The sequence below is a fragment of the Microcebus murinus genome, chromosome 16, assembly GCF_040939455.1.
Source record: "Microcebus murinus isolate Inina chromosome 16, M.murinus_Inina_mat1.0, whole genome shotgun sequence".
In the NCBI taxonomy this organism is placed as follows: Eukaryota; Metazoa; Chordata; class Mammalia; order Primates; family Cheirogaleidae; genus Microcebus; species Microcebus murinus.
The window spans coordinates 71,093,140-71,107,438 of NC_134119.1; the positions used below are offsets into that span (position 1 = coordinate 71,093,140).

A 14,299-nucleotide genomic window follows, 5' to 3' on the forward strand; every position below is an offset into this window, starting at 1 on the left:
TCTTTCTTTTTTTTTTTTTTTTTTTTTTTTGTCTTTGTATGCTGTACTAATTTCAGATGTTCAACCAACCATGCAGTCTTAGGAGAAATTCTACTTTGTTTTGTCTTGATATATAATTATTTGCATGTTATTGAATCAGTTTTTCTGATAGTGCATTGATGTATTTTGCTTCTATATTGATGAGACATAATTGGTTTGTGCTTTTCTTGTGATGTCTCTGACTTTGGTATCAAAGCAATTCTGATCTCATAGAATAAGTTAAGAAGTGTTTCCTTCTCTTATTTTCTGGAAGACTTTATGAAGGATTAGTGATAGTTCTTTAAATGTTTGATAGAATTCTCTAGTGAAGTCATTTGAGCTTGGGATTTTCTTATGAGAAGATTTTCATAAAACGTTTTGGGGAGGATTCCTTCCTGCTCAATATTGTGAAATAATTTCTGCAGGATAGGCACCAGTTCTTTGTAGGTCCAGCAAAATTCGGGTATGAAACCATCTGGTCTGGGACTTTTCTTTTTAGGAAGGTTTTTTATTGCTGCTTCAATTTCAGTACTTGATATTGGTCTGTTCAGGAATTCTATTTCTTCCTGATTGAGCCTAGGGAGGCTGTGTGTTTCTAAGAATTTTTCCATTTCCTCCACATTTTCAAGTTATGTACATAGAGGTTTTTATAGTATTCATAGATGATATTATGTATTTCATGGTATCAGTTGTCATTTCTCCTTTTTCATTCCTAATTGAGCTTATTAGAGTCCTTTTCTGCTTCTCTGTAATCTAGCAAGAGGCATCTCAGTGTTGTTTATTTTTTCAAAGAACCAATTTTTGTTGTATTGATCCTCTATAGTTGTTTTGTTATAGATTTCATTTAGTTCTGCTCTGTTCTTGGGTATTTCTTTTCTTCTCCTGAGTTTAGGGTTGGGTTACTCATCCTTTTCCAGTTCTTTGAGATGATTCATTAGATTGTTGATTTGTGATCTTTCTGTCTTTTGGATGTAAGCATTTATGAATATGAATTTTCCTCTCAGGACTGCTTTAGCTGTGTCCCACAGATTTTTTTTCTTTTTGAGACAGAGTCTCACTTTGTTGCCCAAGCTAGAGTGAGTGCCATGGCATCAGCCTAGCTCACAGCAACCTCAATCTCCTGGGCTCAAGCAATCCTGCTGCCTCAGCCTCCCAAGTAGCTGGGATTACAGGCGTGTGCCACCATGCCCAGCTAATTTTTTGTATAAATATTTTTGAGTTGGTCAATTAATTTCTTTCTATTTTTAGTAGACACAGGGTCTTGCTCAGGCTGGTTTCAAACTCCTGACCTTGAGCAATCCGCCCACAGATTATGGTAACTTGTGTCTCCTTTATAATTTAAAGAATGTTCTGATTTCTTTCTTTTCTCCTTAACCCAATAATTGTTGAGCAAAAGGTTGTTTAGTTTCCATGACTTTGTGTAGAGATGAGAGTTTTTGTTGAAGCCAACATCACCCTGATACCAAAACCAGAAAAGGAGGCAACAACAACAAAAAAACTACAGACCAATATCCCTTATGAATACAGATGCAAAAATTCTCAAAATCCTAGCAAACTGAACTTAGGTGCTTATCAAAAAATAATCCATCATGACCAAGTGGGCTTCATCCCAGCAATGCAGGGATGGTTCAACATACACAAATGTATAAATGCAATTCAACACATAAGTAGAAGTAAAAATAAAGACCATATGATCCTCTCAATAGATGCAGAAAAAGCATTTGACAAAATTCAGCACCCTTTTATAAGAACACTTAACAAAATAGGCATAGATCGGTCTTACCTAAAAATGATAAACGCTATATATGACAAACCCACAGCCAATGTCATGCTGAATGGGGAAGAATTGGAAGCATTCCTGCTTAGAACTGGAACCAGACAAGGTTGCCCTCTATCACCACTTCTATTTAACATAGTGCTGGAAGTCCTAGCCACATAATTAGACAAGAGAAGAAAATAAAGTACATCCAAATTGGGACAGAAGAGGTCAAACTATTGCTCTTTGCTGATGATATGATCTTATATTTAGAAAACCTGAACATTCTGCCATGAAACTACTAGAATTGATAAATTCAGCAAAGTCTCAGGTTACAAAATCCATGTACAGAAATCAGTAGCATTTCATATGCCAGCAACAGTCAAACTGAAAACCAAATCAAAGGCTCAATACCCTTCACAATAACAACAAAGAAAATAAAATACCTAGGAATATATTTAACCAAAGAGGTGAAAGACTTCTATAGGGAGAACTACGAAACACTGAGTAAGGAAATAGCAGAGAACATAAACAGGTGGAAAACCATACCATGCTCATGGGTTGGCAGAATCAACATGTTAAAATGTCTATACTACCCAAAGTGATCTACAGATTCAATGCAATTCCCATTAAAATACCAACATCATTTTTTGCAGCTGTAGAAAAAATAATTCTATGCTTTGTATGAAACCAGAGAAAACCCTGTATAGCAAAAGCAATCTTAAGGAAAAGGAACAAATTAGGAGGCATCAATTTTCGAGACTTCAAGCTATACTACAAGGCTATAGTAACTAAAATAGCATGGTACTGACACAAGAACAGAGACATAGACCAATGAAATAGAACTTGAGAACCCAGATATAAAACCCTCATATAGCCATCTGATCTTTGACAAAGCAGACAAAAACATACACTGGGGAAAAGAATTCTTATTCAATAAATGGTTCTGGGAAAATTGGATAGCCACATGTGGAAGACTCAAACAGGATCCACACTTCTAACCTCTCACAAAATCAACTCACAAAACAACTGGTGGATAACAGAGTTAAATGTAAGTCATGAAACCCTAAGAATTCTAGAAGACAATGTTGGAAAAACACTTATAGACATTGGCCTAGGGAAAGAATTTATGAAGACCCCAAAAGCAATCACAGCAACAAGAATAAATGGGACCTGATCAAATTATAAAACCTTCTGCATAGCTAAGGAAACTCATGAGAGCAAACAGAGAATCTACAGAATGGGAGAAAATAGTCGTATGCTAAACATCCAATAAAGTACTGTTAACTAGAATCTATATAGAACTCAGGAAAATCAGCAAGATAAAATCAAACAACTCCATTTAAACGTGATCAAAGGACATGAACAAACTCTTCAAAAAAAGGCAGAGTAATAGCCAAGAAACATGAAAAATGCTCAACATCTCTAATCAAAAGGGAAATGCAAATCAAAATCACAATGAGATATCACTTATCTCCAGTGAGGATGGCTTTTATCAAAATGTTCCCAGACAAAAAAATGTTGCCATGGATGCAGAGAGATAGGAACACTCGTACACTGCTAGTGGGACTGCAAAATAGTACAACCTCTGTGGAAAGCAATATGGAGATACCTCAAAGAACTAAAAGAACTACCATTTGATCCAGCAATCCCATTACTGGGCATCTACCCAAAAGAAAAAAAAATTCTATAAAAAAGACATCTGGGCTGGGCGCAATGGTTCATGCCTGTGATCTTAGCAGTCTGGGATGCCGAGGCAGGCAGATTGCTCGAGGTCAGAGTTAGAAACCAGCCGAGCAAGAGCGAGACCCCATCTCTACTATAAATAGAAAGAAATTAATTGGCCAACCAATATATATAGAAAAAATTAGCCAGGCATAGTAGCACATGCCTGTAGTCCCAGCTACTCAGGAGGCTGAGGCAGCAGGATTGCTTGAGCCCAGGAGATTGAGGTTGCTGTGAGCTAGGCTGACGCCAGGGCACTCACTCTAGCCTGGGCAACAAAGCAAGACTCTGTCTCAAATTAAATAAATAAATAAATAAATAAATAAATAAATAAATAAATAAATAAATAAAGGTGTTCCCCCTAAATTCATAAGTTGAAACTTAATCACCATTGTGATAATATTAGGAGGTGATTATTGTGAGGGCAGAGGCTTAATGAATGGGATTAATGCTTTTAAATGTTCAAGGGAGCTGTTTGCCCCTTCCCCCATGTGAGGACAGAGAGAAGGGCTGTCTTTGAAGCAGACATAAAGCCCTGATAAGACACTATCAGTTATTTCCCCCAAACCACAAAATATTAGATAAAAATTAATTACAATTGCATGTAAATTTAAGGCTGTCTTCCATAAAGCATATCATGTCAAAATTTAGAGAGTTGAGGGATCGAGAGAAGACATAAAATATATATAAATCTGCCTAGTTTTAGACAGTTTTAAGAATATAACTTTTATGTTCTTATTTAAAAATAAGAAGTCAGAGTCCCTACAAATAAACTAAAATATAAGCAATGAACTGGATAAGAAAATCAATTCCCTATCAAGGCTCTGAATGGATGATTAAACCCTTGGTATAGGATGAAGGCAAATTAAATATAAATGATTATTACTTGAAATTCAAACTACTAAACTTTGGAGGGCAGGGAAAGAATTCTGTAGAAGCAATTATGTATACCTCATAGGAGGGTCAAGAACTCAGCAGTTTTAAAACCAATCTGGACAGGGACTTTAGCAAATGCTTTTCTGGAATATCTTGTAATGCGACAGTCTGCTTCCTTAATGTCTCTAAAGCAGTTCCACAATTACTCCCAGGGGAAAGCTTGCTCATAATACTATTCCAGGCAGCAGGACATGGAGGAACTATGTTGTGGCAATAGGTAATGAGAAGATCCAGGAGCATCCATGAGTAGAGAAGTGGAAATATGAATATGTACACAAAAATATCATGATTGGGGTAATTAGTAACAATTGAGAGAGGAATACCCAGTAATATGTGCATATCTTTTTTTTTTTTTTTCTAAGACAGAGTCTTGCTTTGTTGCCCAGGCTAGAGTGAGTGCCCTGGCGTCAGCCTAGCTCACAGCAAGCTCAAACTCCTGGGCTCAAGCAATCCTTCTGCCTCAGCCTCCCGAGTAGCTGGGACTACAGGCATGCGCCACCATGCCTGGCTAATTTTTTTTCTATGTATATTAGTTGGCCAATTAATTTCTTTCTATTTATAGAAGAGACAGGGTCTCGCTCTTGCTCAGGCTGGTTTCGAACTCCTGACCTTCAGCAATCTGCCTGCCTTGGCCTCCCAGAGTGCTTGGATTACAGGCGTGAGCCACCGCGCCCAGCCAATATGTGCATATCTTAAACACACTTTTTGAGTAACAAGGAAGGAAAAGTGTGAAGTGTAGAACATAATATTACTATGCTACATGTAAAAGAACAAATCTCTTCTTACTAGGGCATGTGAATACAAAAGAAAAGAAAAGCTGCAAGAGACTTATAACAGTGGCTGATGAGTGGTAGAATAGATTACTGTGAGGAATAGGGATGAATTGGTATAAGAATGAATATCAGGCCGGGCGCGGTGGCTCACGCCTGTAATCCCAGCTCTCTGGGAGGCCGAGGCAGGCGGATTGCTCAAGGTCAGGAGTTCGAAACCAGCCTGAGTGAGAGCGACACCCCATCTCTACTATAAATAGAAAGAAATTAATTGGCCATATATATAGAAAAAATTAGCCAGGTATGGTGGCACATGCCTGTAGTCCCAGCTATTTGGGAGGCTGAGGCAGGAGGATTGCTTCAGCCCAGGAGTTTGAGGTTGCCGTGAGCTGGGCTGACCCCATGGCACTCACTCTTGCCTGGGCAGCAAAGTGAGACTCTGTCTCAAAAAAAAAAAAAAAAAATGAATATCAGAGAAGATCTGATCCTTTCAGAAACCTGAGAAAAGGAAGGCTTTCACACTGTTCACACTTTCCTGGCCTAGTTATGACTTAACAGCTACCAGCTAAATTGAGACCCCTACAGTATTTTCAAGAAATGGAATTTTCAAAGCTGGTAAACCACCTAAGAAAATTTGTTTTTTATAATGTGTCTTCTAACCAATTTGTTAAATGGTAATCTATTCATTTGTGTAGGCAAAAATCTAGAAATGGAATACCAGGGTCATACATCCAGTGAATATTATTATTTAATAAATGCCTACTCAGCAAGTTCATCATAATTATAAACTTCCAATTTGACATTTTTGCATTCCATGTACACCAAAATAAATGATAGCAACTTACCCAAGAATTGAAAACATTGCATTCTATAATGTCACATCTGGGTCAGTCTATCATTTCATGTCCTCATAACTAGTCATAACTAATGATAATCATAACTAATCATAAACATAAACTGAACCATTGAAAGGTTATAAACTAACAATGAATTGAACTTGATACCTAGAGCTAAAAAATAAATAGTGGAGTTACCGTTTGCCTGCCAAGGAGAGCTGTGGTTGTCAGGTAGTCTCCTCAGACAAAACAAAAGCTACTATTTTATAAACTTTTGGGAATCTGATGTTCAGGGATTGGGGATCATGTTGAAAGACTGATGGGCTTTCAGGTGCATTAGTGTGATCACAACAGTTGACAAATTGACTCATATAAATAGGGTTACCAACACAAGGCACTTGCTGATTGGCTGTTGCCAAGCAGCCTGGGACTGTCACTGAATGCTAATTGGCTCTCTTTGGGACTGGGTCTTACCAGTCCTAAAGAAGAATTTTAGAAGTTTGGTCTAACAATGATTTGCTAAATTTCAGAAAGTTTGTTACTGGAGTGAAGGTGTAGCTGAATAGCTAGATTTCCAAGCATATGTACCCATCCCAAATTAACTCTAATTAACAGTGGTTACTCATTCATGACTTTGAATTTAGGCCAGAGAAAAGTCTTTTCCTTACTTGAACGTGAAAAATAAATAGTTTAATTTTCAATCCCTGTTTCTGGTGTCCCAACGTCAAGCTTGCAGGACCAGATGTATTGCCTAAATTTTTATTTGTGAGGATGTGATTTTTAGCTAGTGTTGCCACTAAGTGATTTAATTGCCAATTATAGTGTAAGAAAAATAGCTGTAACTGCTGACTTTTTGTAATGTCTTGTAAAAAGCTGAATACAGGCTTTCTGACAAGTCAATATAGGATACAGGAAAAATTATTAAATACAGGACGTGTCCTTGAACTGTTCCTGGGCCATAATTTATAAAAGTTAGTTAGTAACAATACAGGTCAATGCCACTGAAAGAAAAGTTTAATGTTGCTCAACTGTTCCCCTGGAAATGAGAGGCACTGAATACCACACAGGTCACAAGAAACTCTGTCTCATGCAGGAACCAGGAATCAGAGAAGAGAGTAATTGGGACTATGTCTTTATAACTAAAGTGGCAGGGAGTAACTGGGTGAGGACATCCCCATGGGTGGGAAGGGAAAATACACTTATTAAGATTTGTGTTTGTGAGGGTTTTATATTAGTTTCATGCATCTAAGTGACTCGCAAGAAAGAGAAGTAAAAAACTTCGGCTGTTAGTTTCACCCGGTGATTAATTAATATGAAATAGACAAATACAGAATCTAAGAAAACAGAGAACAGTCCTATATACACATTGCAGCTGGCAACCCGATTTCCAATTTGTCCCATGCACCTACTATGGATCTGAAAGCCAGTACATACATGCTCACTGACGATGTGGTAGAACAGTAAATACTTATCACCACAAAGCTTCCCTACTGATTTTTGTCTTTGTGGCAAGTCTTTCCATTTATCATCTCTACTTATCCCTCCAAGCAGTTAATGAACAATGTTTTCAAATATGAAAAAAGAATTACAGTTTGGAGTCAGAAGAACAGTGTGTCCAAACTTCCAGCACAGCCACAGGCTCAGCTTACTTCTCTGACTTCTGACTTCACTGTGTCTCCCTTAACTTTACTGAGATCTTACCGTTTTCTCCCTACATGTGACAGATAGGGTTAGAGAGTTATGTCAACCACTCTCAAAAAATAACTACATAATCATTATTAATATATTTCAGTAATTTCCATTTCACAAGTGTTTTTCACAGATAAATGTCTTTTCTTTCTTCTTCTTTTTTTTTTTTTATTAATATGTCCTGGTATTATTTCACAGATAATTTCAGCTCCCTGTGCAGACACTTGTAAAATGCAGGTGAATGCTAAATCACTTCTCAGCAAGAAGATAAATCATGGAACTCCACACCTTTTCTTGGGGATAAGAAGCCCTCTTTGCAGGTGTGCTTCAGCTATGAAAATGGCAGGCAGTGTTCTCTCAGGAAATGGTATATGATCAGTCATTCTTATTTTCGGGTGCACTTGAGATTCCTAAAGTAAATGTAAAATATCTTAGATGTGGAGTAATATTATTTGAATGAACATGTTGCTGTCTCGGTAGGGCCACGATCACTGACCATACAGCCAGGAAAGATGTGCCTCTTGAGACCAGAGGCGCAGCTTCACCCTTTCAACATACTTCAATACCTTCTGTCATCCTTCCGGCAAGTTCCCCATAGTCCTGTCTATAGTCTGTCTTTCTTCTCCTGGGCCAGAAATATTAAAGCTTATTAAACAAACTCCAAAGCTTAACTGTATGTGAAAAGCAACAAGATAGCTGACAGGTATGAGTAGACATATAGTACTTCTATGATATGGTATGTCCCTTTGGATGGGTAGCCTCTGAAAACTCGGTGTGCTTCACAGAGTCTGAAATAATGGGTCTCTAACATTTCTCTGAGGATCCTTAGATTGCAATCCAAGAAAACCTGGGTACGTCGCCATGAAGAGCATATCATGCCCATCCTGCCTTGGCGTCCGGGAACTGCATTTCCCAGCGTCCCTAACGTTGCCTCGGGGCCTTTCTCTAGGAGCGATCAAGTCTCTAAGACGGCCGGAAGAAGAGTGGAAACTTCATAACCCAGAAGACCCTGCGGCCCACGGTGGCACGACCACGCCACCGAAGGGACGTATAAGCGTGTGCGCATCACATGAGGGCGGGACTTCCGGCGTGTGACTGGCGTTGGTCATTTTTGTAGCTCTCTGGGGTTTTCTTGGCTCAGGCCTGTGGAGCTCTGGAACGTCACCGAGGTGACGGAGCGGAAAACCGCGAGAAGCATCTTAGTTCGCACTGCACGGAGGCGGGCGTGAGGCTCAACTGGCAGATGCTCGAGACGGCCGTGTCCTTGTACCCCTGTCACCGCCGTTCCTGGCCCCTGTCTTCCCGAGCTCGCTTGGCAATGAGCTCGACTCAGGTGGGTGCTCCTCCCCTGGCCCTCCCCGGCAAGACCCCACCTCCTAGTGCTGAAGCCCGGACACAGGGGCGCCTGCTCATGTCACTGCAGGGCAGGCCGCCGTGTTCCGTGGACAGGGGAGATCTCTTGCGGGGTCCCCGTTTTAGCCAGTATGATGAGGTGTGGGAGGAAGTTTTCTTCCCGGACTAGTGCGTGCAAAGGCCTGTAGGTGCTACTGAATGGATTCCACTGGGAACCCAGGGTGGCAGTTTATGCAGGAAAGAGAGGGTTTGATGCAGTCTTCTCTGGAATGTCAACCTGAGCACCTGGAGGCCATGGAAGGTTGTGAAAGGAGGGCAGATGGAAAGGGCATGCCCAGAGTTAGAAGTTTAAAATCGGGGAAAGAGGATGGGTGAAGGGAAGGAGAGAGACCAGTAGGAAGTCACTGCAATGGACCTTGGGAATATTACAGTAGGGTCTGGGTCAAAGTAGTAGCAGTAGAGGGGAGACGTGACGAGATTTTGGATAGACCTGAAAATCGACAGGATTTCTTGCTGCATAAAATACAGATTTGTGAGCAAAACAAACATCGCAAAGAACGGAACTGGGGCAGTAAGCATGAGGAGTAGGTTTCAAGGAGGTCATGAGTTAGATTTTGGTCATTGTGATTTGCAGGGGTTTCAGTTGCTGATACCACATGGGTAGGGGGGAAAAAGGTCTGGAATTTGAGGAACAGGGCTGGGGGGGAGATGTGTAAGTAATAGATCATTAGGCTGTACCCTGTCAACGAACAGGATACAGCCTAACAATCAGATTGAGTAGGGAAATTTAGAAGTTGTTATCAGATGTGCTCTGCAGTGAGGGAGGAGAAGCCTGAGAGTAGGGGGCCTTACCATGGGTGAATCCACAAAAGTGATACTCTCTCCAGAAAGGTACGGAACTGGCATGGGAGGGATACTAGCCTGTGTCTCAAAAAGAGAGAGGACTGGATGGGGTAAGGAGCTGGCGTAGGGTGGAAACAGAGGTGTAAGGTGGTTTAGGTTCTGCACCTGCAGGCTGGGCTCACTCTCAGGGCTACTCCCTGTGGAACAAGAGAAAGATCATCCAGGCAACTGGAAAGGCTGGGTTCCAGACCAGGGCATTGCTTCCCCTCTACATGTTAAAGTGAGAGCGGGTGATTTACTGCTCCAGTCAAGGTTTCTCAGCAAGCTTCCTTCAGAGAATTATATATCAGGCAGATCTGGTTGCAGAACAGACCAGTAGCTGACATTCTTGCTCCGCCCCTCTATACAACTCATTAACTTAAAAATGTGTGAAACACTTACTGATTTATTTTTTTATTTTTTATTTTTTGAGACAGAGTCTCGCTTTGTTGCCCAGGCTAGAGTGAGTGCCGTGGCGTCAGCCTAGCTCACAGCAACCTCCAACTCCTGGGCTCAAGCAATCCTGTTGCCTCAGCCTCCTGAGTAGCTGGGACTACAGGCATGCGCCACCATGCCTGGCTAATTTTTTCTATATGTTGGCCTATATAATTCTATATAATTGGCCTACATAATTCTATATAATCGACCAAGTAATTTCTTTCTATTTATAGTAGAGACAGGGTCTCACTCTTGCTCAGGCTGGTTTCAAACTTCTGACTTCGAGCAATCCGCCTGCCTCGGCCTCCCAGAGTGCTAGGATTACAGGCGTGAGCCACCGCGCCCGGCCACACTTACTGATTTAAACACTAGCCAATATTCCTCTAAATATGTACGCATAGGTAAAGCAATTAGAAATAAAGTTATTCATTAAGTTAAATTTCTACAAACACCTCACTATTGGTTTGACATTAACTTACCTCTAAATTGCTATCTACTTACTAGGGAAAATTTTAATATCACCTCCTCTAAAATCTTAAAAGCTAAAAATATACACCCAAAATTTCAAAACCCTACTATATTGTACTGAAAACAAATAGAAAATGGGCCTGAGGTTCTGGGCATCCAGTGGGAAGGTGGCAGGATATAGGAAAGATTTGAAGCAGAAAAGGACAGTGATATGACTCTGATATAAGAGACTTTTCTCTGGCTTCAGAGTGGAGGATCGGCTCTGAAGGTGAAGGTAAAGGAAGGGAGAACTGAGAGGATGTTCTTGCATTAGTCCAGGTGGTTGTTGGTGCTGGCTGGATAAGAGTGGTGGCTGTGGAGGTGAGAAGGGTGGTTATCTTTAGGATGTATTTTGAACTACAGCTGCCCACATCTTATGACATAGAAAATATTGGAGCTGGGAAGGTGGTATGGAAGTGGAATTCAGGGTGACTCCATGGTTTTTGGTCTTGAATGGAAGGATAGATTCTCCCTCAGCTAAGATGTGGAAAGTCAGTAGTATGAGTAATATTCAGAGAATATGAGGGCTCAGTTTTTGTCCATGCCATTAATGTTCCAGAGACTCCTAGTGGAGGAGCTCAGTTTGAAAACATCTACAACATGGTGGGTGTTGTGTGGACTGAAATCAAGCTGTGGATCAAATTTAGGAAGTGGCATTTCTAGGTCACTGTGACAGTGCTGTTGGGGATAAGGAATGAAGTGAAGAGGCAGAGAACTAAGTCTCTATTAGGTACATGGATGGTAGTGGAGGAGTCACAAGACAGATGAGGGAACAGTGTTTGTGAGGATAAGTATGTATGAGAGGGTAGGGTAGAGGAGTAAGAAAGGCTTCTGAGCAGAGAGTAGACATGATTGGGATGCTGAGGGGAGAAATGAGATCAGTTAGGAAAGTTGATAAGCCTCATTTGGGATGGGGTGAGAGTGGAGGTGAAAGTATAGAAGTTAGTCACCTGGGCTTTGAGTAAGGTTTCAGTGGAGAGCAATTGTCCTCACTGCTTAGGAGACAGAATGTGGATTGCAGAAGATAGCCCAGAGTACATGAAGTCCTCACATGGTTTAGGTGGCTGACTGTGAAGTCAGAAAAGGGCAGGTGGGGAGACCTTCAAAGCAGGACTTTGGGCTGCCCCTGGCATGAGGGGACTTTGATGCTCTGGGGAAGGATGGAGGCTGACTTGGATGCTGGATGTATTTGCCATGCACTACCTGGTTTCCATGTGAAAAGGATCCTGTTCAGAGGTGAAGGAATGCCTGTGAGGTGGGTTGGGAGTCATGTGTGGAAATGTAGTAGCACAGAGTACAGAGATGTGATGGAAGTGCCAGTCATGTGCAGGCAGGAGGAGTGTGAGTGGATAGCCCCCAGTCCCAGCACTGGGCACTTAGAGAGAAGGATGAGTCTGAGTTTGGTTGGAGGAAAGATCTGGAAGCCCCCAGGGATACTGGCTGGCAGGAGAGAGGTGGAGCCCCCCCAACCCAAGCCCCCATCTTAGATGGTGCTTTTCTACCGACCTCACCCATTTTCTCAGTGTGCTGGACACAGTGATCAATTGAAATGTAAAGAGAAACTAACCCATGCTACCAGAACCTGGTATCTCTTCCACATGAGGAAGTTGTGGGGGAGAAGGACCGAGATCCTGTAGAGAGATGTAGAACAGTGATTGTGCCTATGGGTTTTAATTTATGGATGTGAATGAGTGATGACAGGGACAGGCCAATAACATTGGAAGAAGAAATTTATTCCTCACATTTCCCCAAGAGGGGTCACATGGCTGTTGAAGCACCAGATTTGATCAGGAAGCAGAAGACAGAAGCAAGGAAAAAGCTCGGGCCATGGCTTCTGTTAAGGTTCCTGAGGAAAGACAAGGCTTAAAATTGGCTAGTTTGAATAATTCCAGCACATCTGGGGCACAAAGGCTGTCACTAAATAGAGGTGTGGTACCTGTCCCTGGGTCAAGTTAGTACAAAAGAAATATAATATTGGCTTGGTCTGAGAAAGTTAGATAAGGAGGTGGTTCAGAATATGGGTTCCGGATGGCAGGGGAGATGGAAACAAATTTAGCTATTGGTGTGGCCCTGTATTTAATAGGTAAGAAAGAGATAAATAGAAAACACAGTTTGAAGAAGCTGCTTATGTACTGAACTACCTCAATTTTGGCAGGGCTGTGTGGTCTTTGAGGACGTGGCCATATATTTCTCCCAGGAGGAGTGGGAGCACCTTGATGAGGCTCAGAGATCACTGTACCGAGATGTAATGCTGGAGAACATGGCACTTTTGTCCTCACTGGGTAAGGCCCTCAGCATCCTGGGTTGGGCTGTGTCTTCTCCCTTTTACCTAAGTGCAGTTCTGTCTTTCCTGCGGTGAGATTATCGATGCTGTTTTTTGGGTTTTTTTACTGGTTTCCTAGCACATGTGCTATGGAGCCAGGGCTAGGCTGTGCTCTGTACCCCTATTCCTGCCAGCCCCCTGCCTGCTGCTTTGAGGCTTACAAGAAATCTTGAAGTTGGCATGGAGATCACACCAGCCTTGTCTGTTCTAGACAGGTAACTCTGTCCAAATGCATGCAGCCTCCATGCTCTAGGTTGTCCCCTTGCTCTCACTGATATTTCAGGTGCCTTCCTGTGATAGGAATTTCAGGCACTGACTTGGTCATTAATATTATGGACCACTGGATTGATTCTACAAGATTCTTCTATGAAATTCTTGTGAATGTGAAGTGTCACAGAATAGATCTCTTTGAGTATGTGCTGTCAACTCCCTTTCCCTGTATTTTCCCTAGGACTGGCCTCTCCTGGGTCCCAGACACTGTCACCTTGAACAATGGGGAGCAATCAGGGTACCTGAGAGAGTGGATATTACTCTAGTATTAGCAATAAAGGCTCAATAATGGCCCTGGTGCTTGGAAATTGGGAAAAGGTGTGATGTCAGAGCTTGGTTCAAATCACACTGGGTACCTGTCCTGTGCTCACCATTTGATGGCAGGGCCTCCATCACACCTCATTCATACTTTTTTCTCCCCCACTGTCATGTTTAGTATGATTTCCTTCCCCTGGATCCTCCAACTCCTGCCCTACAACCCCCACTTCTGTGGCCACCACCTCTCACCCATTCTCATCCACTGCTCCCTTTACAGTGTCCTCCAACATATGACTTGCACTTTAGGTGTCATGGGGTCTACATGTCTCTCTCAGTAGTCCTTGAACTCCAGCTCCACTGTCAGTTCTCTCTGATCTGGACACAACCTACACACTGTTCAACCTACACCAGCAGCCATGGCCATTTGCAGAGGAGGGAGTTGGAGACCCCTGCTCCTCCCTGCACTGCACCCCTCCCTTGCATCCTCACTGTTCATCAGGGCTCTCAATTTTGGGCATTTGCCAGGCCCAGCTCTGCA

The 14,299-nt window shown here is 41.9% G+C and overlaps 1 protein-coding gene across 1 annotated transcript in view; it reads left to right on the forward strand.

Moving 5' to 3' along the window:
- Positions 1-5,640: 5,640 nt before the first annotated feature.
- LOC105863859 (uncharacterized) overlaps positions 5,641-14,299 on the forward strand; it is a 39,191-nt gene continuing 30,532 nt past the window's right edge. Inside the window, exons 1-2 of the mRNA XM_075993458.1 lie at positions 5,641-9,063; positions 13,066-13,192. Of these exons, the coding sequence (XP_075849573.1) occupies positions 8,974-9,063; positions 13,066-13,192 (217 nt within the window). The 5' untranslated portion in view covers positions 5,641-8,973. The remainder of the gene's footprint in view (positions 9,064-13,065; positions 13,193-14,299) is intronic.